Source organism: Rhinopithecus bieti, unplaced genomic scaffold (assembly GCF_001698545.2).
Source record: "Rhinopithecus bieti isolate Rb0 unplaced genomic scaffold, ASM169854v2 scaffold_364, whole genome shotgun sequence".
Classification (NCBI taxonomy): Eukaryota; Metazoa; Chordata; class Mammalia; order Primates; family Cercopithecidae; genus Rhinopithecus; species Rhinopithecus bieti.
The window spans coordinates 835,896-859,939 of NW_016803104.1; the positions used below are offsets into that span (position 1 = coordinate 835,896).

The 24,044-nt window shown below is 35.1% G+C and overlaps 1 protein-coding gene and 1 long non-coding RNA gene across 2 annotated transcripts in view; one reads left to right on the forward strand and one right to left on the reverse strand.

Moving 5' to 3' along the window:
* Positions 1 to 22,788, forward strand: part of LOC108543479 (uncharacterized) — a 55,656-nt gene extending 32,868 nt beyond the window's left edge. The window contains exons 2-3 of the long non-coding RNA XR_001889596.1: positions 19,662 to 19,731; positions 21,968 to 22,788. This is a non-coding gene — a long non-coding RNA (uncharacterized LOC108543479). The remainder of the gene's footprint in view (positions 1 to 19,661; positions 19,732 to 21,967) is intronic.
* Positions 1 to 24,044, reverse strand: part of LOC108543404 (cGMP-dependent protein kinase 1-like) — a 161,999-nt gene that overhangs the window by 32,826 nt on the left and 105,129 nt on the right. Inside the window, 3 exon segments of the mRNA XM_017893900.1 lie at positions 1,585 to 1,674; positions 2,571 to 2,710; positions 21,438 to 21,534. Of these exon segments, the coding sequence (XP_017749389.1) occupies positions 1,585 to 1,674; positions 2,571 to 2,674 (194 nt within the window). The 5' untranslated portion in view covers positions 2,675 to 2,710; positions 21,438 to 21,534.

The window sequence follows — 24,044 nt, forward strand, 5'->3', positions numbered from 1 at the left end:
CTTATTACTGCTTTCATGTTTAATTCCACTTGTAAATCTTCTTCTATTCTAACTAGAAAAAAATGTAGAAGACTTCAAATAAATCAGTGAATTGAAATATTGAGTCAAATATAATACAGTAGAAACACATTAGATATGCCAAATGTTAACTCACAAATTAAAATATTAACTTTGTGCAACAAACTATACATTCTTAGGAAACAGACCACGTCCATTTTGTTTATTACTGGATCCCCAGCCTCTATCACAATGTCTGGTATACAATCTGTATGTACATCTTAACTAGCAATAATGCATAATATATACACTATAATAGCTTAGTACAGATGTTAACCTTATCTCCTAATGCCAATGTTATACATTCCCTTTTATGCTTTTTTAACCTTAAATTTAAGAATTGAAATAAAATACTGATGCAATAGGATACAATGTGGTAACAAGAAATCCATTTGGCATATATAAGTAAGGCCATGGGAATAACAGGTGAAAGGGCCTGTTGTATAATGATATGAAAGTACCATAAGAACACCATTATGAATGAGAATTTAAATCAACAATGTATAAGGAACCACTTGTTTTACTCTGGGATATTTACAAAGTAACAAATATAAAAACCTTACATGGTTATGTACATCAGGGCTACCTATAGCTAAGTTTCAGAAGGATGCTACCCCATGAAGAGGAGTCTGGGGGGCAGATGTCTAAAGGTGAGTGTTCAAAAGAACAAAGATGACTTGTGTATGATCAATAAATCATTCATAGAAAATAATAAAAAGATTATTCATAGGAAAATAAAAGTGTGTTTTTAAAAAACACAGGGTAGATAACGATCTCCTGAGACATTTTATAGGATAAATTATATTAGAAGATAACTAGATAATTTGCTAGTTATCTAAATACGAGATGGAAAAGACAATGAATTTTCATGATTAAAACAAACAAACAAACAAACGAGCACCATCTAGACAAACTTTCCTTGCCTTGCAAGGGTAAGAAGGCAAATCTAAATCAGATTATTTACATGAAATACTGCTTATAAGTGGATTCTTTTCTTTTTCCTAAGACTAGCCAAGGGATAAAGAGATGGCTGGAAACTTTTGTTAATTTTGAAACCAAAGAGCAATGTAGAGAGAAAAATTACTTTGGAAAAAATTCTCAGTGTCACAAAAGGCAAACTGCCTATCTGGAAAAACAGTAGAGCAATTAAATTGATAGTTAATTCAAATTATAATTATAAAATAACTATAATTCTCTTTCTGCTAAAGCAATGAATGAATTGAATTCCAGCTATAGAGTTGTCTAATTCTTACATTCATGCAAAACTAAGGCCATGTATATACTTTGCTATGTACCATTTTTATGACTGACTAAGCCTGTATTGTTAGTTACAAAGTGAGTTTTATTATATGTCCAGTAAATCATATGTGTATAGTGGGTTATTCCCTGTGCTTACTTTAAATATTGAAATATAAGCATGTGTAAAGTATAAATGATTATTATACTTTATTATATTAATTCTTCTTATAGACCAACATGGGCAACTATGTTTTTATAGACATCATAGAAATTTCTTAAATCTCCTACCTATCCCTGAGAATGGTCCAGAGCTCTCCACCTAGACAAGCTTCCATCAGCATATACAAATATTTGCTGTCCTTAAATGTTCTGTACAGTCTGTAAATTGCAAACAAGAAAACAAAGATTATAAACATTATTGTCTTTTACAAGTATGCAATTTTGGGGGACCCAGATTATAGTTTTGATTTGCCAAGTTCAAAATGTTATCAGAATGAGAGAGATCTAAGCCCACACATGGGGAAAAGAAATCAATGGCTCATGAATAGGATTTTAATAGAAGAAACTAGGGCGCCACTCTCTCCCTTGAAATGGATTAATCATAATGATTATGGACAAAGAGGGTTTCTTGGGGTTCTTTCCATTCCAATTTGGGTGATGTTTTGAGCATGGACTGTTGGGGCAACGTTTAGTGGTCATCAACATGCAACGAAAATGGGAATAAAGTGGATTAAACTTTACAAATTCAGACATGTATAAATTTCATGTGCTATTCGCTCAAATTTATGTTACATCCTGTTTTCACTAAGTGCCACTGGAAAATTCACTACATAAAGCTGCTTCTGCATATAAAAATCTCCCCATTATCCCTTTATTAGTACTGAGGTGGAATGGTCAGCTGTCATTTCATTTTTGTAGATCTTCAAAATATATTCAGATAATTAAAGGTTAAATAGCTTGATTTTGAATATTTTGTCTTTTAAGCATCAGAGGTCTATGTAGAGTTTGGGGTTTAAAAAAAGATAAAACGGAATGTTAGAAACTCTGGTACGTCCTTTGGAAACCACATTGTTTTCAGACACTGATTCTCTTTAAAAGAAAGAGTAGAATCAGAACTCTATTTTTAGAAATCAAACAAAACTTTAAGATTAGATTAAAAATAAGTTTCTTTGTGCATACGAAATGTGTTAACAGTGCGCACAGGTGGCAGAGGGTTTTGTGGTGGATTTGTCACTTGGAGTTGGGTACATCTGTCCCTGGCATGGGGCCTTTACCTCACAATGAAATCAGAATGAGCCCCCTGCATGATCTGCTTCTCTGAGCGGATGTGCTCCTGCTGTCTTGTGTCCACAATGTGACGTTTCTTGAGAATCTTCATTGCAAATGTTTTGGATTCTTCACTTTTCAACTGGACCTTAAAGAAAGAGAGAAGGGAGTAAGAAAAAGCCCATAGACTTATAAAAGGGCATTATTATCCTCAAATTAACAGGTACATGGAGCACTTAAATGAACCTTAGCCACCACGCAAGTCACACACACAGTACATCCTTGCTAGAGCTGGGTTTAACATCCAGGGCTCACAGCTATCATCCAATCTCATGCTCTGAATTGGCTGAAATTTAACTAACTTGATTCCAAATTAATTGTATTCACATGTGGATTAGAAGAGGGAAAATGTACTTAGTTCTAGTTTTATTATTTCATTTCATAGAGTGTGTTTGAATACATTTTATGATTTTTCTTCTTCAATCAAAATAGTGGAAAAAAATAACTTCTTTTCCAATTTTATTTAAGCAAACATGGCCAAAACAGGGTCATATGGGCCTTTATATTCTTCCCCTTAGTTCTAGTCCACAGATATTTCTAGGGTTTTAACTTGAGTGGTGGACCCTAGTCTCTCCTGAGACTGCAGACTGTTATTTCTTCAGTACTGACTGTATTCATTTCTTCTTTTTAACCTTGCAGAATTTTCCCTCCCTGCAGTTTAAAGAGAAAAAAAAAAATTGTAACAAGATTTTTTTCAGGAGATTTTGAAAGCCGTTTGTTTTTCTTCTCAAACAAGCATGATGGCTTTAGTTCCTTTGACCTCAAACTTTACTCTCTAGTAACTGGGAAGACCTGGAGCCTCAATATCTTTCCATGTGCCATGCCTCTCTTGAAGCCCACATGGCTCCCAGTAGCTCCAGAGGAGGCATGGATCTTCCAAATGCCTTACTCAGACAGGGTGCTGTTTAAGGTTTTACAAGAAATTTCAGGAAGGTGACTTGTAGCAAAAACAAAAGAGATAACAGAGCTAATTATTTAAAAGCAATATAAGGACATTATCATCTAGTGCTGTCAAGCAGCAGAATCCTCAAGATGATACCAAACAGCCGATATTATTTGGGAGTAATGAAACCTTGGGGGAAATAACACGGCATGCTGTTTCTGCTTTTCAGCTGAAGTATGGCTGTCCCCTCTTTAGTTGTTAATTATTTACTGCTTCATCAGCAGGGATAGCGAAGTTCTTAAGTGTCTTGTTCCTGCACACATGTACAGATTGAGTTCGATCTTAGAGGATATTAATGTGGCAAGTTCCGTAGGAGGGAGCATGAAGATACTGCAAATAAATGGGCCTCGCTTAGCTGCCAGCATTCATGAATCAGTATGACAGGTAAAGGGAAAAATGGGTATTTGAAAATGTCTTTAACAGCCAAAGGCCCTCTACTCTATCTGTGAAACTCAAAGATGACAGATTAGTGTGATACAAATAAATTCAGTTGTAACTCATAATAAAACACAAAATGTGAAAACTCACTTCTAAAAGAAATCTGGACAGTTAGGGAAGATGGCATGAAAAATGAGCTCTCTTACAGAACTACAATTCAGAGAAGAAGGAGTAGAGTCATATTCCCTCTTCAGAGTCATATCCAGTTAAACTAGTGAGTATTGTTGTGTAGTTCAAAAATGCCTACTATAAAAAGTATTTTCTTCAGTGATGATAACGCAGATTTTTTTTTTCTCCGTGAACACAGGGTAGGAGGAAAGAATTCAGTCTTTATAGTCACAGGTCTGGACTTGAATTCTGAGTCTGCTTAGTCTGTCTCAGTTTAAGCAACTAGTCTCTCTCGGGCTAGTTGCTTAACTGCTCTGAGCCCTAGTTCTGGCTGAGGATAATACCAGATACCGCAGTTATTATGATCCTAAATGAGAACACGCCACCAAATGGGCATTCATTGATGAACTCTCTGCTTATAACCAGCAATCTCTACTGAATAGGACAAATCAAATGTTGCTATTTCAGAGGAATTAACTGATTTCCAAAAACAATTTCTATCTTTCCCAAGGTGACAGAGCTATCAAGTGGCAGAACTGGATTCATGTTCAGGTCTTTTTTGGCCCAAGCTATTTCCACCAAATGCTGCTTCCCTTCAGCTGAATACAAACCAATTAAATGCACAGTGATTGATACTTTGCAAATCAAAGTTTAATGGAATCGACTAACTCATGGACTGTGAGATAAACTGAACAATATTTCTATTACCTTTAAGCTTAACTTGTGCTAGGCATGTGATTTGGGAGAACAACCAAAGCCTCACTGACATTTTCCTAGGCACTTCCAGGGACCTCCATGTATTAGGGGTTTGGGGTACCTGATTGCTTGAATACTGCAAGGAGAAGCCAAGTGGGGTAGGAAGAGGGTGATGAGAGCTGGTGGGTGGCATATGTCATAAGAGATAGGTGAAGGCTACAGAAATTCTTGGGAATCAGGCTTACTACTTGCCAATTTAAAAAAATTAATTACAGAAAGTTTATAGAACTATATTGCTAACCTACCGAGGCTTTCTGCTTTGCCTTTACTTTGTATAGAAGCAGTCCTTGGGTCTAGAATCATCTTCCTTCTTTGCACTCTGTACAAGATCTCATGAGTTCCTTAGGGCAGGGCCCTTAGAATCTCCACTTCCAATTTAAACCAGAATGCTGCAAGACTGACAGAACTCAAGATCCTAACCAGAAAGTCAGGGTACCTGAGGACCACTCGTGTGAACTAACTCAACAGAGACAGTCGAGAATGTTGAAGTTAATTATTTGCATAAAGTCCAAGTAACATATTCATCAGAAATCTTCTGATAAACCAACAACTTTCCAAAGATCATTCAAGAATGTTCAATTAAACATTGTTTCTAATGGAAAATTTTAGAAACAATCTAAATTTCTATCAAGAGGAGGAGCTTGCAAAAATAAATTATGGTATATCCATGCAATGCAACTATAAAAATGATTACTTAGAATTATATTTAACATTATGGAAAAATAACCAAAACAAATAACCAAAACATGAATAAAAGATACTGATTACAAGACAGCATACATTTTATGATCTCACAGTGTGTCTGAATATTAGTGTGTATGTATACATATATATATACACACACACATCTATATGTGAAATAAATTTATGACAAGACAATCAGAAATGTGTTCATCAATACGTTAACAATGATTTTTCCTTAGGGAAATTTTAGTTGATTTTACTTCTTTTACTTTTGAATTGCTTAACTTTTGAACAATCATCATATCTTGCTTTTATAATGAGTAAAAGTAAAACTCTCATCATGAAAAAACTTGCAAGTCTCTTTTAAATTGTAATAGCTATTTATTATTATTGTCTGAATCTTTCTAATTGATTCTGATTCAACTAGAATTCCATGAATGCAAAGATATGAAGAAATTGCACAGAGCATAACAACCTATTGAGGTCTGGGGCTGAACCACACTATTACCTTTTTACAGGGCTGGCTACAAACATTTTTTTCAATATAAACTCTGAGTAAGTTACAGCAATTTGTATTTGTTGAGGCTAAGATATTATGTTTTATTATAAAAATATTTTAACAAACCTAATCCATGATGAATTGTAAGGTGACATTTAGTTTTCTTTTTATTTTCCTGTTGTTCAAATTAATTATACCAAGTCTACTTATGTCCATTTGAGATAATAATGGTGATGATGATGATGATGATGATGATAATGATGATTTTTTAGCAAGTTGCTTAGAGCTATGAAATTACTTTTGAGTATGGAAAGAGATCAGCCAGGAAAAGAGGAGAACAGGAGTGCATATTTTTCTTCTGCCTCTTGCCAAGGACTAGCTTAGATAGTTATGCATGTTCCTCAGGTTTGTCTTCCTTTGAAGACTGTCCTAATCTCCTAGGTGTACAGGCTAATGCCCTGGTTGAGAGTGTGACTAGTGTGATATCTGACTAAATTTTTTCAATCTCAACCTTTTTTTTTCCCTTGTTCTCTTGGACAAATTACTCAAACTCTCTCCGCTTTCACTTCCTCATCTGTAATATGGGGATATCCTGATAGATTACCTATGAAAACCAAATAAAAGTGTTATGTATCAAACAAAGTGTTTTCTTTGTTCTGACTGCAACCCACCTCAGTGCTAACAAGTAGATGAGTAAGGATTTGAGAAGCTACTTCTACAATATTGTGGATGCTATAAAAAGAAACAAGATCATGTGCTTTGCAGGGACATGGATGGAGCTGGAGGCCTTTATCCTCGGCAAACTAACACAAGAACAGAAAACCAAACACTGCATGTTCTCACTGATAAATGGGAGCTGACTAATGAGAACACATGGACACAGGGAGAGAAACAACACACATGGGGCCTGTCGGGGGAGGGCTGGTGGGTGTTGGCAGACAGCATCAGGAGAAATAGCTAATGCATGCTGGCTTAATATCAGATGATGGGCTGATAAGTGCAGCAAACCATCATGGTACATGTTTACCTAGGTAACAAACATGCACATCCTGCACATGTACTCCAGAACTTAAAAAAAGGTCTAAAATAATAATAATAAAGCATTATTATTGGTTCATTAATTACATTAAATGTACCATACTAATGTAAGTTGTCAATAATAGGGGTAATTAGGTTCAGTGTATATAGGAATTTTCTGTACTATCTTCACATTTTTCTGTAATTATATAGCTGTTCTCAAAAAACAAAGATTATAGATGCTTATACCACACTGGTTTTACTCTCAAAATTCCTACAAAGGGAAAATGAACAAGAAAATCTGAATACTCAAGATCTTCATTTTATTTTATATAAGAAATGCTATGTGCTATATTAGAAATTAGAATTGGTAAATGTTTCATTTACAATAAACTGTTACTTCAATATGAAGTATTATATTGACATTTGAATGAATGTATACTTGGGCCAAGTAGATCTTAAGGTGGGAATTTTTGACAAGGATTTTGACAAGTTCTTAACTATCTGGCTATAGCTGATATCTGCATAATACTGGCCTGAAAATGAGAGGTGATGTCATCAGCATTTAAAGAGCTTTGAAGATGCATTTGCTGGTTGTATTTAAATAGAGTACATCCTTCCTTTCTATGTAGGGTAGCTGGTTGCCTTAAAAAGGCTTGTTTCCTACTGGACCCAACTTTTTGCCCTTATTAGGAAGGAAGATTACGATCAAGGCAAGGTTAAAACTGGCTCAGTACCACTGGCTGTGAGTTGGCCCTTAGAATTTGTATCTATTCATTCATTTCACCTTGTTATTAAGAGCTCATAGCTTATTTTGCACTGTCACTATCTTAATTATTTTGGAAGAAAATTACTTCCTGAATTACACTGTAATTGAAATGATTTCTTAAATTCAAAGCTTAAATTGTCAATGTCACATGTCTCATTATTATGCAAAAGCCCCATATGAAGTGGTTCAAATTATATTTCCATGCACTGCAGGAGAAGGGTACTCCCTTCATGCTCTCCCTTAGGTAAACTGATGCTACAGAACAAAGGTGATGAAGGGAGTTTAGGAAAACATAAACCTGGGACCTAATTCTGGATCTTTGACAAATAAGTCATATAATCTCACTGGGCCTCAGACCACTTTTCAGAAAATAAAGGGCGAAACTATATTATCTTTAAAAACTCATTCCAGCTAGAGAATTCTATACATCTGCAATAAGACGCAATATGCATTTTTAAAGCACATTAATTATATTTAACCTTACAGAAACGGCCCAACAAACATGTGGCAATATCTTGGGAAGAAGGAAAAGGGGAAATACTCCAAGTGACACATAGGTCGCTTAAGGAAACATGATGGTCCTCTCTGAAAGTATGACCTTAACTTTACATTTATGTTCATATTCTGTTGGGTGGTTGGGTGGTGGGGGTTTCATTTTCTTTGTCCTCTCAACCTCAACATATGAAGGGATTGGTTTCTGTTATATTCTCTGTGTTACTAACTTTCAAATAACACACACTGGAAAAAAGTAGCAGTAGCTTTCTCAGGAAGAGCATTAAAATGGGCTTCAACGCCTACAGGAATGCAGGCAGAATCACCGTGATTGTAATAGCTGCACAGTAGGAATGGCAAATATTTTCTCTAAATAAAATAGCACAAAATTTTAATCAGGAAATCTGTATTATTTGATGAAGCATAAAGCCATTTTTTAGTTTCGGCTCTCTTTAACCTGGGAGAAAAAGGCTTTGTAAGTAATCCAGAAATAATTTGGCAAGGTCTGTGATTTTATGCTTAAGTAACCCACATTTAATATAAATTGAGATGACTTAAGGAATTTACGACAAGTGCTGCAGTGAAACGTTCTACAAAGGAAGAAAAGAAGAAAAAAAAAAGCGGAGGTTGGGGGTGGCAAGAAGAGAGAAAGCCCTACACTGAGAAACTATGAGTATCTTATCCTATTAGATTAACCATGCCAAAGAGCAGGTTCACTAAAACCAGCCAAAGACATATAATAAAACATCAACAATAAGAACATCAGTAAACAAACCACTAGACTGTCTATAAATGCATAAGCACTATGTTCCACCTCCATCATTTTCCAATATTTTCCTATTGCCAGACAGCTCTTCACAGCCCTGTAAGACACTGGCCTTAGATTCTATGTTCAGAAAACAATGTAAATATCCTGTTCTGCAGCAGTGGAGTATAATAACAAAGCTGAAGCGGGGTGTGCAGAAGCCATAAAACTGCCATAAAATTCAGGAGGAAAAAAGGCATGAAGTTACTATACATTAAATAACTGGGTATTTAGATTATTGAACTAGATCATACATGTAAAAAATGAAAACATTTAGTGTAACACAAAATTTTAGCATCTGAATATCTGTACCAGAAAAGGTAAATCTCAAGAGATAGAAAGTAGATGAGAGGCCAGGTGTGGTGGTTTACGCCTGTAATGCCAGCACTTTGGGAGACCGAGGCAAGCAGATCACTTGAGCTCACAAGTTTGAGACCAGCCATGGGCAACATGGCAATGTCTCTACAAAAAACACAAAAATTAGCCGGGCATGGTGGTGCACACCTGTAGTCCCAGCTACTTGGGAGGCTGAGGTGGGAGATTGCTTGAGCCTCCAAGCTCAAGCTGTAGTGAGCCAAGATCATGCCACTGCACTCCAGCCTGGGTGACAGAGCAAGACCCTGTCTCCACACACACACACACACAAACCTGGAGATTGGAATGGAGAGTATTTCTAAATGGGCACAAGGGTTCTTACTGAAGTGGTAGGAATGTTCTAAAACTGGGATATATCATGGTCATACAATTCTAAAAATCACTGAATTATACACTTAAAATGGGAAAGTTTTATGGTATGTAAATTACACCTCAATGAAGTTGTTAAAGAATTTTTTAAAAGAGAGAGAACTCATAATTTCTTGAATCTACAGCTTCTAGTTCTGTATTGATTTGTCAGGTAGCTATATGTTTCGTTTACATTTTAAGGAATTTAATGTCAAAAATGTATTTCTCTATGCTTACTTCCTCAGTTAGCCAAAACTAGATTTTAAGCTCTAATTTCTGTTAAATATTGACACATTTTAAAAGTCATTTTAATGACTTTACTACTTGTTTATTGAAAAACCTAAATATAAAAGTATTATTTAAAAAAAAATTAGGATCATGAATACATTTAAACAAAATGTACATAATTAACACAAAGTTCTTTAAAAGCTATCTTGTCAAAATAATAGTACAGTCGGCTTTCTGCATCTGTGGGTTCTACATTCACATTCAACCAACCAAGGATTAAAAATACTCGGAAAAAAAAAATGGATGGTTGTGCTTGAGGTGAACATATATAGACATTTTTCTTGTCACTATTCCCTAAACAATACAGTATAACAGCTACTTACATAACATTTGCATCGTATTAGGTATTGTAAATACACTAGAGATGATTTAAAATATAGGAGAGAATGCGTGTATATGCAAATACTATGCCATTTTCTATTAGGGACTTGAGCATCTATAAATTTTGGTATCTGCAGCTGGAAGAGGTGTTGGTGAGGACAGGTCCTAGAACCAATCTCCCATGGATGCTGGGGATTGGGAGGTTAAAATATTGCAATAATAAACCAACTGTGGTTGTATGCAAGTCCGTGTGACATCCTAAAGCTTCATTTTCCTTACTTAAGGGAATAAAACCAGGCCAGGTGCAGTGGCTCATGCTTGTAATCCCAGCACTTTGGGAGGCTGAGACTGGCAGATCATTTGAGGTCAGGAGTTCAAGACCAGCCAGCCTGGCCAACATGGCGAAACTTCATCTCTACCAAAAATATAAAAATTAGCTGGGAGTGGCGGTGGGTGCCTGTAATCCCAGCTACTCAGGAGACTGAGGCAGGAGAATTGCTTGAACTCGGGAGGCGGAGGTTGCAGTGAGTCAAGATCGTACCACTGCACTCCAGCCTGGGCAACAGAGCAAGATTCCATTTCAAAACAAAAATAAATAAATAAATGAATAAATAAAAAAATAAACAAACAATCAGCTCCATATTATAGAAACATATATTGTAAGATCAAATCAGATAGTGTATGTGAAAATTCTTTAGAAATTAAAAAGTGTTATGTAAGAATGATCATCACTACTATGAATTCCAAGACATAGTATCTTACTATTGCAACTCATAATTAAATCTGTTTTTAAGTTAGTAGTCCCAATCAACTGAATGAAAACAGGAGTAGGAAAATGTACTTGTTTGAATTTAAGGAAATTTTACTTTCACGGTGAAAGAAAAGCAATTTTATTACTCTGACTCAAATGACTTTTTGGACATGGCCAACTAAAGTGCCCACATGTTCAGGAGAAGTCAGCTTATGACATTCATAAAATAAGATGAAATGCTTTAAGTGAACAGAAAGCTTCTATCCTACAAATCAGTGTTGGATTATATTTCCCAACATTTCTTAACAACAACAATAACAAAAAATACTAATTCTATTATTAACTTAAGCAGAGATCACAATCACATCTCTATTTCCCTCACTTTTCTCTGCACAATAACATCATATGATTTATTTTTCCCCTTGACCAATGTCTGAAATTTAAGAATGAACCATAGCATTTGCCTTGTTTCATAGGATACGTAAGAGAGAAGAATAAAAGAAACTTGTCACAGCCTAAGCGACACATATTTGAATGACCCGGAGAATGCAAAGGATAGATTATGAGTGTGACACAGATGTCACAATTGGAATGCTTTTCAGCCATGAGGCATAGAGGCACAACACTGTTGTAGTGGTGACTCAACTTCATGGTAAAGGCTTTATGCATCAAAGTATCTATTCATAGATAGCCCCGCCGCCCCCAACCTACACACACACACTCATACACACACAGAGTCAGGTATAACATTTTGAGAAGAAAAGAGGATAGAAAAGTAGCTTATTTTTCTACATGCCTTTTCATTTGAATCCATCTGCCATTTGCACAATGGACAGATAATCAAGAGAGGGTCTCCTTCTCATCCTCGTTTTTCTTTCTTCACTTACCTCAACACCTCATCAAAAATATCAGTAATCTTATTTTCTCTGTAACTTGCTTTCAGACTTAAAATCAGTTCTACAGCTAGTGACCAGAAATATCAGGAAATATCTATATTATTAAATTTAAATTTATTAAAAGACAAAGTTATTTTGAAGAGGAGGTAATTTTTTTTTTCTATTTTTTAAAGACATTTAACTTTCAGTTTGGAGGAAAGTCAGAAAAGAACCTAATTTTTTTTATTGTTAATTATACTGTGAACAAAGGCCTGGACAATTTCCTAGAAGTTACTTGCAAATCAAAGAACATTTATAATTTCCCTTATTAAGGAATTAGCATTCATTCATTTTCATTCAAAAGGTTGCCTACATTGAGTGTCTTATCATTCCTTAAACATAACATTTATTTCCTACCGCTTTTATGCTAAATAAACTTTACTTCATTTTGCAGTGATTATTAAAAGTGGTACTTACAGGATTTTATTACCTATAATATACTTTAAATTATTTTTTCAGCAACTAATCAAATATTTTTCATCCTCTACCCAATACTTTAGTTTCTATGCATAATCTCACTTGTATAAGGAAATACTATGTGTATCAGTTTTGAAAACTTGTTTACATATTTTAAATTGAGCACATGAATAGCTCACATAAATTCAATTCTAATACTTAAAGTACACATATAACCACGTAGGTGAAGTCGAATATTTAAATTTCAATTCCTTTCATTTATTGACTCTGAAAATCTAAAATAGGTTGAAATGAAACAGAGAGGATGACATACTGTGAAATTCAACTCTCTTTCTGACATGTGACCCAATTAACTCATGAAAGGTTTTGCATTGCGGTTATACTTTTAAAATATAGGGATGAATGACTTTATAATTTTTTAGAACTGTTGGATACTGGAAAACTGTAATAAAATTGCTTATAATCAGATCTTAATGTCTTATTACATATTATCCTCAAACTTTGTCCCTCTGATGTTACAAAAAGGATAACTATACAGTTCATCCATGTAGCCAAAACTACTTATACCCCCTAAAGCTATTACAATTTAAAATACATTTTATAATACTTTAAAAGTGCTGGGAGACAGGGCTGGGGGAATGGGAATGAGGGTGGAGAGGATGGGGTTGGAAGGATGTAGGGGAGAACCTGCTAACTTATAATTCAATGAATCTTTCAATAATAAGGCAAAATAAAGACATTTTCAGATAAAAGTAAATTAAGGAAAAAAGAAAAGAAAAGATAACTTCTTCCCCAAAAGATTCTTATATTTCACATTTATCTTGTGTTTCAGATTTTCACAAATATAAAAGGACATCAACTGTAGCTAAGTCAGTTCAATAAGAATCTACTGGATTTTGCCTATACCAGTTTACTTTAGGGAAAGCAGTCACATTAAAAATTTAAATTGCTTTGTTTGTGTAGATGTGGCATCCAAGGTCAAAGTGATGACCAGACAGTGGCTCTCCTTTGTTTAACTTATTTGTTTGAACTTCTTTTGGGTAGTGATGATCTCCCCACTCTCAGTGTGAACGTGAAAGGCAGTGGGCTGGAGCTGGGGCCTAAGAACAAACTACCTGGCCCACAAAAGCTCCTGACCTCATAGCTCAATGTTCAAGCTAATATGTTGCATATGTCAATGACAATGGGGAATACTGAGGGACCGAGTACTAACTAGCAACAAATTAAATATATGCAATTGATGAGATATATTGAAACATACAGAATTACCTGTTTTATATTTTTTCCAGAAAGCAAGATAAATTACTTCATTTTATTTAAAAAGACATGACTATTTTCTACATAACTTAAGACACACAAGGGGACTATTTTTCCCTCTCAATGGAAGGAATCCCTCTTTGAAAGTGTTTACATGAAATTTTCAGGAATGCAGACTGCACTGTGGTACAAAATAACCTACTTTTGTCAGAAGAGAAATTATGATGTCTATTTCTAGGAGCAGCGCCACCTAAAAATAGCTTGTCTAGTCACCTTATAGTGCATTATTTCATGTCATAGATAGAAGTTCGGAGCAGAGTCTGTGTTTATATGCTTTCATTACTCAATGTCCAAACAACTGTTTTTTTTTTTTTTTGGCAAGTCTAATCTTTTTAAAGAATATAATATAATTATACTCTACTGATCAGCTGTCTAATATTTCTCTCTGCTCCCCCAACAGTAATTCACTCTAGTCTAGTCACTTGCTTTGGTGTCCTGTAACAACATGTGGCCTTTTATGTTGTAACCCTTGCCTGGAATGGCCTTTTCCCAGAATGGCCTTTCCCCATCTGTTCATTTAAATCCCAACCTATTCTCCACTGCCTGGCTTCAGTTCTGTATATCTTCCCAGGCCCTCTTCTACTCCACCAATTTCAAATGACCTCTCTCCTGATGAAATACTGAGAACTCTTCTGCATACTTTTTAATTTAACACAATAGCATAAGATTTTGTTTGCTACTTTTCAAATATCTTAATCTTATCTTCTTTCTTAGGAGGAGGCAGAAATTCCTTGAGGGCAGGAATTATGTCTGATATTTTATATTCCAGAAATAGTTTGGGTTTTTTAAAACAGATGATTTTTGCCTAATGTGATGTACCCATTAATTCTCTGGATTAAAAAAAATAATATTTATGTCAGAGAAAACAAAAAGGCAAGTATGACCTAAATGTTAACTTTTAGAAGAGCTGTTTCATCACCAATTATCTTAAGCTTTGGAAAGACATGCCCAGTGGATTCTAGATTTATATTGATCATTCTAAAATCCTATGCAGGTTTAGAGGAGAAACTACTAACATTTTATCTTGTGGTAGGATACTGACTTCAACTACTTGTAATAAAAAATAGGCATTTCAATTGATTGCTAATATATAAAATTTCTATAATTTCACAAGATGTGTTAGAAAGTAACTTATATTTGTTTTCATTCATGTAATCTAAATTTTATTATAATTATCAATGTACAAAAGAAAATTTATTCTACTATAATGAGATGAAGTAATGCTTATCTTACTTTATTTGCATATGCCAAAGTAGAGATAAGCTTTACTGCTTGTAATTTCTGCATTGAAACTGTCATGTGGTTATTTTAGCAGTTGCAGTATATTGTTACCACACCTACTGATGCTCAATTTATTAGATTTATTAAATCAGATTTTCATTAGCTATCTGAAGAACTTATTTTCTGAGAAATGAATGCTGTTTATTACAGTTAATAATTTTTGTCCATTTTCATTCTTTTGAAGAATAAACATAAAATGAGAATTACATATTTAATAATAAACCATGTAGAGTACCACTAGAGAAGAGGCAATGTTAAAATGAAGCAAACTTTCAGTTTCAACCAGTATTGAGTCCTTATTCACTTTAGTTACAGAGGACACAAGGCCTTAGGGCAGCAGGGTTTCCCCCCGTTGTCCAATGCAGCATAAATCACTGTGGGTACACATGGCAATGCTGCCCAAAGATCTCCATAGCTATTCTGTTTCATTGCTGTGTGGCTTGGCTGTAGAAAGCTCTTGAAATGTTTTCATCTTACATGGGGTTTCCCTTTGGAGTTAAGTCGCTCACCTTTCGCAATAAGACCCTGCTGACTGAGCAATGGGTTTATCACCTAACTTCTTGCTTAATCACCTCTTAGTCTCTTTTTTTTTTTTTCCAATTGGTTTACATAGCACTCCAAGCCTGCTTGCTTGTTTTTATAGCGCCAAGGTAGCTGGCAAAAATGCTGTGAGAGTGGTATGGATGTCATGAACAGACACACACGTTGTTAACTACACGTGCTTGTCTTAGCATACTACCACATGTTCTTTTCCTGGGCAATCCAGTTATGTGGTTTAGAAACTGAACTGCAGCAGAGAAGGAATGAGAGGTAATTTTTGTATTCAACTTGCCAAGAGCCAGGTCTTTATTATGCCCAATTGAGGTTCCATGGGTTAAGAAGCCTGGAGAAAAACTAGATATGATTCAGCAGTTTGCACTGAAAACAATTTCCCATTGAGAGGTTAAGAGGTGGGGCTTCACAATTTAGAAGTGAAATGGATAAATAAAAGCAGGCTACTTCAGGTGCACACAGGTTCAGCATAAGGGATATTGAAAATTGTTTCCCATCTCCTCTCATGTCAGATCAGAAAGTTAAGAGCTTTAGTGGTTTGGAGAAATTTAATAGAAGCTATCATTGAAGGTCATTTGAAGACCTCTGGGCTCTTACTTATGTTAGAATAATGGTTGCACTCTCAGGCCTTGGCCTAGCAATGGAAAAGAAAAGAGTAAAATCATTTCATTCCCTTCCTTTTCTATGCATATAGCTGGAAGTGATAAAGAGAACTATCATTAGCATGTTTTAATAATAATAGCAACAGTAACAACATTAACACCATTTACTGACCCATGATGTGTGAGACACTATTTTGAGGGCTTTAACTTGTTTAATTTTCACAACCTTGTGAGGTATATATCCTATTATCATCATCATTTCAGAGACAAGAAAACCAAGGCTCAGAAAGTTTTAAGTAAATGACTAAGTATACACAATGGGTAACATCTGAATCCAGAATGCCTAATTCTAGAGCTCTAGCTTCTAGCTACCATGTTATACTGTCGGATTTTTTTTCTCCACAGACATTTTGCCACTAAAATAGGAACAGAAAAAGAGTTAGAGAAAGTGGAGTCTCTGAAGATATAACAGAAAGAGAGGCACACAGCAGACAATTACTACATCTATTCTAGATTTAGTTCTAATTCAGGTTCTTGAATTCCAGAATAATTTTTTAAAGCAAAGGTGTACATGTGACAATGAAGTAACACTTGTTTGATTTGGGGGTGGTTGTTGTTGATGGTGGTGGTAAGAATCCAAATATTTTTGAAAGCCAGAATGGCAAGCTTCTAGTTAAAAAAATCAGTAATTCTGGGCAATAACAACAGCTCTTTCAATGACTAAGTGGCCTTAAACCACATATATACATTATTCTTGTCTTCTTTCCTGTAAAATGTGGATCATGCCTCATGTTCTCCTCCCAGGGTAGCTATAAGGGCAAAATTATACAACGAACCTGAAAGCAATTTGAAGATTACAAAGTGTTCAAATGAAAGGTTATTTTATTAAAGATATAATGTTAATTTATTAATAAACATTTGTTTCTGCAATAGTTTCAATTTACTAAGTATGTTCCATAATACATCAGGTTATTTATATTAATGCCTTAACTCTCCCTCTGCCTCAGAAATGCTATCTCCTGCAAGAAGTCTTGTTCCTGCACTCACTGAGCCCCTGCTGATCATGCTTCACTTATGAGTTTAATTATTAGTTTACATGATTGCCCCTCCCAGTAGACTGTGAGTCTCTAGAGCCAAGGACTATTGTATTTATCGAATTTTTTATCTTCAATTGTAGAGCTCACTGCATATATACAGAATAACTGATGTAGAAAGAATATAATCCAGAAACAGAGGTTATGTTTCTCTTATATTTGTTCCTATATTTTATCCAAGTATGTCACTCTGGTATAGGAGACATTTAGATTGCTAAATAAACAGATCAAATATCTAATATTTTAAAGTTCCAAATACATATTATTGGCATATTAAAAAATCAGTTAGTCTTTGACTTGTGCAAATCTATTCTGAAAAACAGGTGCCTTTCTCAGAAGGACAAAAGTAGAGTAAATTGGGAATATGACTATAAGGCAATGGGACCAATTTTCACTTGTAATTTGTAAAACGAACCTTCTTATTTTACAGTCACACTTTGTAAATGAAGATGATTACCTAGATGACTTACATCAGTGCTTAGAGCTTTTGTGAGTAAGTCATATATAAAAAGAGAGCTGAGTTCTTTTGCTGAAAGTGATACTATAAATGAAATGTGTTCTCCTAGAAGACATACTGTAAACAGACAGTAACTGAACACATTAGAAAGACCATTCTTAAAAATAAAGAACATAGACAGAAAATATGCCATATGCCAGAAAACAGAAAGGAAAGCAGTCCAAATGACTGCCCAGAGGAAATGGTTGTGAACAGGACATGTCTGATATTAAACAAGTGAAAGTCAGTTATGCTAAGCCCATTTAGGAAGAGACTGAATAGCTTAAGACTACAATTCCCATGCATAAAAGACCTTCACTTCAAGCTTCTGGACTCTTTGCTGAACACATATTTAAGTTTCTTATTATGTGGCAAAATTATGTTCTCACCTCCAAAAATTGAGAATAAACTATTTATAAATTCTCCTGTAGAAAATACTTCTGCATCTACATTTATCTAAATTGACATGAATGATAAGAAATGCTAAAAAGTCTGTGAAGGGTATAACTACCTTCACACACAAACATAATCTGTATGTCAAACAGTGATGAGAAAACTACATTCTTAACTTTACTCTAATAGGAAATGAAGTTCAAAAATTCAAATTTCTAAATTCTTCATACTCCACTGAAGGGCTTATAATTTTATAATGTTATTTCTGGGAAACTTTAAAAAATACTATTTTAAAATTAAAGTGTAACTTATGGTATTATCTTGAAATGTTATTTACTTGCTCAACATTACTGCTAAACTAAGATTCTAAGTATTATATACTTTGTATTAACATGTTGAACACTCCATACATAAATATAAAATGAGTTTATATGAAGATTTTATTGCTTAGATATTGCTTTAATAGGACTTTATAATATTGACAAGATTATCTTGCATGTGTCATTCTTAGAGGAGAGTGAAAACTTCTGTAATCCCAAAAGAACTGGTCTCTGCCTACATCTTACTCCTAACTACGAATGGGGTAGGTGCCACTCTGATGGTACACCATTATCGTTACGGTGATTCGTTATATTCCATGAAAATGGTATGTACAATTACAAGCAAAGTGTTGAGGCCAAACTCTCAATTCCAGCATCATTGAATGTATGTAAAAGATGAACAATCACAGATAATATTTTAATACCCCCAAAGTAATACTATCAGGCAATTAGTAAATGGTAAGAATTGGGAAAATAAGGTATTAGTGATCATTTACATGACTGGTCCACATTGAATACTGAAGACAATATAGGCACTCTGATTGTCCTACAGTATGTTGTATACATGCAAGACAACGAAAGCTGATGTGACCTTAAAAGGTTAAGGACATGCGCCTCTTCCCCAAATGTAGAAATTGTACCCCATGATCCATTATGAATTTACCACTCATCAGTAATATCTACAGTTTTTGAAAAGTAGGCTACATTTCCAACTTCAATTAATTCTTAGGGCTATGGTGTTCATTATCTATAAACATCTGTCTAAAAGAGTAAAATATAATATCTATGAGAGGAAAATTAGGCTGACTGGTATTTCTCTGGGGATGGAGATTTTATGCACATATATGTATATATATTATATATATACTCAAACATGCACATGAATACACAGAAATGAGCATACACACGTGTGCACACACACGAGAGCACAAATGAAAATTTTTGTTTTTAAACTAAACATTTATATGCCCACATTAAATTCTTCCCAATTTTGAGGCTAATCAAAATTTTGTTTGTACCTTCTCGTTTGCTTTTCAGAGGATTTTCTAGAAGATTTGCACTATCAGCTTGGTATTCAATTCTTTAGCTTGAAATGACTTCAGTGCCTGTAAGTTATTTTCAATATTTCAAAAATCCTAAGTAAATTCCTATATTTCATTAAATATCTCACTTGTAACTTCAAAGATCGCTATTTAAGTTATCAAATGTCTAAGAGTTCACAAAGTTGTAATGCTGATTTTTTTTTTTTGTTAACAAAAATAGCAGTTTTATTGTCCATCGTCTTTAAAAAATAACATTTAAGGACCCATAACAGTCCTACAATCACTGTCTGAGAAATTCTGTCCCTTATACTGCTTCATTTGGAGAGTGTTTTAGAAATACACAACTATATAAACACATCAGAAAATAAATCCTGCATGGCAGGGAGCTCTGTTTTCTTTTCCTGCCTGTTACGTCCCAACACCTCCAAATCAAAGCAGTTCATGTATAATGCTGTTAATGAATATTTATTAGCTATACAGACAATTATAGTTTTCCACAAAACTAAAGTTGTTAAAAAATAAATCCATGGCTACATTAATTGGTAGGGTTCAGAAAAGCAAGAGGTTTGTCTAGAACCTTACTTTTTTTTTTTTCTCCCAGAACTGAAAATACTCATATCGTCAAAGGCACACTTACAGACTTTCAAGTCAGAGGTGGTATTACTACAGTATCTCCAACCAGTGTTAAGGGAAGCATAATACTAATTCAGTGAGACATATGGCTCTAAAACCTTCTCGTCTAATATCTAAGTAAATATCATCTTTCTGCCTGTTCAAGTCAGAAATTGCAACTGCAATACAAATAGACAAATATAAAAATAGTGCTGGGTCAATGTACTTTTAAGGAAGGGGATTTCTCCTGACCCCTGATGGCAACCGTAACTGTTTACTGCACTGTACACCATCTCAGGGAGTTCCTCACATACTGTACTGGTGTCTGATATCAGGAAATCCTCCATGTTCAGCAGGGAGGTGGAAATCAATCTGCATTCTCAATTAGGGTTTATAGCCACACCGTCTTGAAATGCAGTTAGTCATAAGAATACATTTTTTTCTCATTCTTGTGACAATATGTCAGTTTTTAAATTTATATTTCAAACAAATGCAAAATAGAATACGTTTTCATGTTGTTTACACCACATTCATGCAACGTGTTGAATGTATTAACTTGTACAAAATGTCTTCATCTTCATGAATATATAGCTGTATGTATATGTGTATATATGTATACAAACTGTGTGTATGAAATAAACTATATAAAATATTCAAAGTATTAGCACTATAAATAGGAACTTGCAACTACAGAACCACAGAATTACTACTACAACACCATTTACTTCATATATATCTCTTCTATTTCCCTTTATATGTATTTAAATTTACATTTCAATTATTGTAATTATTGTTAGGGTGCATAATTGTTAGTAAGCACCACTCAGAACAAAGGAAATAAAGATTATAGAAAATTAGTTGGGTAAGAAGTGCTTAATGACTCTTCTTTAAGTCAATGTGTTCACCTTACACTTAATATGAAGGGGTTTTCTAAAAAGCAATGAGTTATTTATTTTATTTTTAGTCGTTGACTGCACAATTTAGCCCACTTTGTTGTTAATTATGACATGTCTACCGCAAAGTATTTGGTACTGATTTAGGAATAATGGTAATTAATGATGAAAGACAAAACGAGAGAAAAGGAAGAAATCTTAATCTAGGGGAAAAAATTACAAAGGAAGCAGAGGTGATCAAAAGTATTTAAAGAACCATCACCTACCAGTTCTACTCGTCCGAAACCTCCAACTCCAAGGGTGTCAATGATGTTGAAATCAGACAGCTTCAGGTTGGCGAAGAAAGCCGCTTCAGCTTCATATCTGGATTTTTTGATGTGAAAAAATGGAAATTTCTTAGAGGTGCAAACACGAGTACCACGTACATCTGTACCAGAATGACATGACTGTGGAACAGGGTTTACCTGCTTACATTCCATCTTGCTTTTAGAGTTTGTGTTTTCTCACACTCATAATTTTTTGGTCCCAGTTGTGCAGAATAACATAAATTTGCACTTGTGTTTCAAAGTACTGTAGAAAAATACAAAGTACCCACTGCATGCCAGTCAAGTGACTGATAAATCCAGTTATCAAATCAAAGTTACATGGAGGTCTTTTTCTACGCGTCTTCTTGTGAACACGGATTGTTTGAGTTGTTCTTTTTTGGTTTTGTTTTAGATTTTTTGGTTTGGCTTGGTTTTGTTTTTGCCGTTCAGATTTTGGATGGCAGTTTCTCATCAGTTTCCCTTATCCACAGGCTGGCAGCGCCTCCTATAAATATTTATTAAAAGCGGCAAGATCACGGAGGTCTCTGGAGCGAAATCACAGCCAGGTTTTATGAAAACAGATCCGAGAAGCTGAGAACTGATGTACAAATGTCCGAAATGGATGATTTCGGAAGCATAGTCACATTCCTAAAAAGTGTCTTCCCTTCATTTTTGTGTACCCACTGACTTGTAGCCAAAACTCTCAGCTAGCAATCTCAGGGTCTTTATGTTTGTAAGTTTCTTAGACGAGTTGTGTGGAGAAGCATGGACTGCTATTCCCAAAGTCTAACTATGCACACATGCAAACCTGACACATGCAAGTGGCCAGAATAAGCTTCTCCTGATGAGACAAGTGAATATGAGCTGCTTAAAATATATCCTTGTCAAAGGCTCTGCTATTTTTAGAAAGGACAGGAAGGCACAAAGATGAAGATGATCTGCCCACTCACTAACGTCAGGTCAGGGAGTAATTCAGCTGTCTCAAAAATAAAGTATTTGAATAGCTATGCATAACCCGTGACCTTCAGCTCAGCAACACCTGATTCAGTACTACACTATAGATAGAAATGATGAACACACTTGAGGTAATGATGCTAACACAGCCTGTTTATGTATACTTTTGCATAGAATCAGTCATGGGTATGTTTAACATTAAGCTGTGTAACGTTTTGGCTATTCCATTACAGTCAAACATAAATTTAGGCTCTTCACTTGGGGGATTTGTGAAACAGCTTTCTAGGTAAGCTTTCTGCATTCTTCAACTTACAACCACGTTTCTAATTTTTTAACAAATCAATTGTTGACAGGCTTCTCAGAGGGTAAAACAACATTGTTTTCCATTATTGGCTAATTATGTGAAATCAACTCCCTCCAATAAACTTTTATAAACAAGGCTGCTAGTCCATCCTAATGGTATTTGTAGACTTCTGTCATTAACTACACACTCAAGAGATCAACATAATGATCCGGGACATGGTTTACTAGAATGGAACAGAAGCAGCAAATGTGCATTTCTAGCATTCCGGCTGGCTTGCTACTTTTGGAAAATTAAAACTTCATCCCATTGAAAGGGCTAGTGGCAGAGTTGACTCCAACAGGTGCTGAAAAAAGACATCTGTTGAGATCAGACCCTGTGACTATTTGCATGTGGTCAAGCATTTCCTGACTGCCTGGATAACTGAATCTTTTATGAGATCGTTGTTGAATAATAATCCACGTGTTTGTTGGATTTAGAAATCTCAGGTGCAAACAGGGTGAACCTTGTTTCTTTTCTTTTGTTTTTTTGTTTCTTTTTTTTTAGACAAAGTCTTGCTGTGTCACCCACGCTGAGGCTGGAGTGCAGTGGTGCAATCTTGGCTCACTGCAACCTCCACTTCCCGGGTTCAAGCTAGTCTCATGCCTCAGCCTCCCAGCTGGCTGGGGATTACACGTGTGTGCCACTATGCCCAGCTGACAAACAGGGTGAACTCTTTCAGACTATTGTGATACCATTTCATATATTTAAAGTATGGTGTTATTTTTTGTAATCCTTGAAAGCAACCCAACTATTCTTATTTTGTGGTCTTGTGAAATTAGGCTGGAAGTACACATAGATGAGTGGAGGGATTCTAGCCTTTTGTTGCACATTAGAGCTACATGAGCATCTTTTAAAAACAATTAATTTAAGCCTTGCCACAGACCAAGTGAATAAGAAATTTCTGGAGGTGCTACCTAGACATCCCTATTTTAAAAAAGCTCCCAGGTGATTTTGATTGTACAAGAGTTAAAACCTATAGTTCTATACCTTCTGAAAGCCTCAGGAAATTCCATAAATCATACAAGATTTTTTGGGTGGATTAAAATGGCCCAGGAGATAAGTAGCTACCCAGTGAATCTGGGGATGAGACATTTTGGCAAGAGGGTTGGGGGCTTTTATACATTGGTCTTGGGCCCTGCTCTTCTAGTCCTAGAGCAATAGGAATAAACAATAGTTCTGAAATAGCCAGCACAGCTTAGAAAAGACAGAGAAAGAGAGAAAGAAAGGGAAGGGAAGGGAAGGGAAGGGAAGGGAAGGGAAGGGGAGGGGAG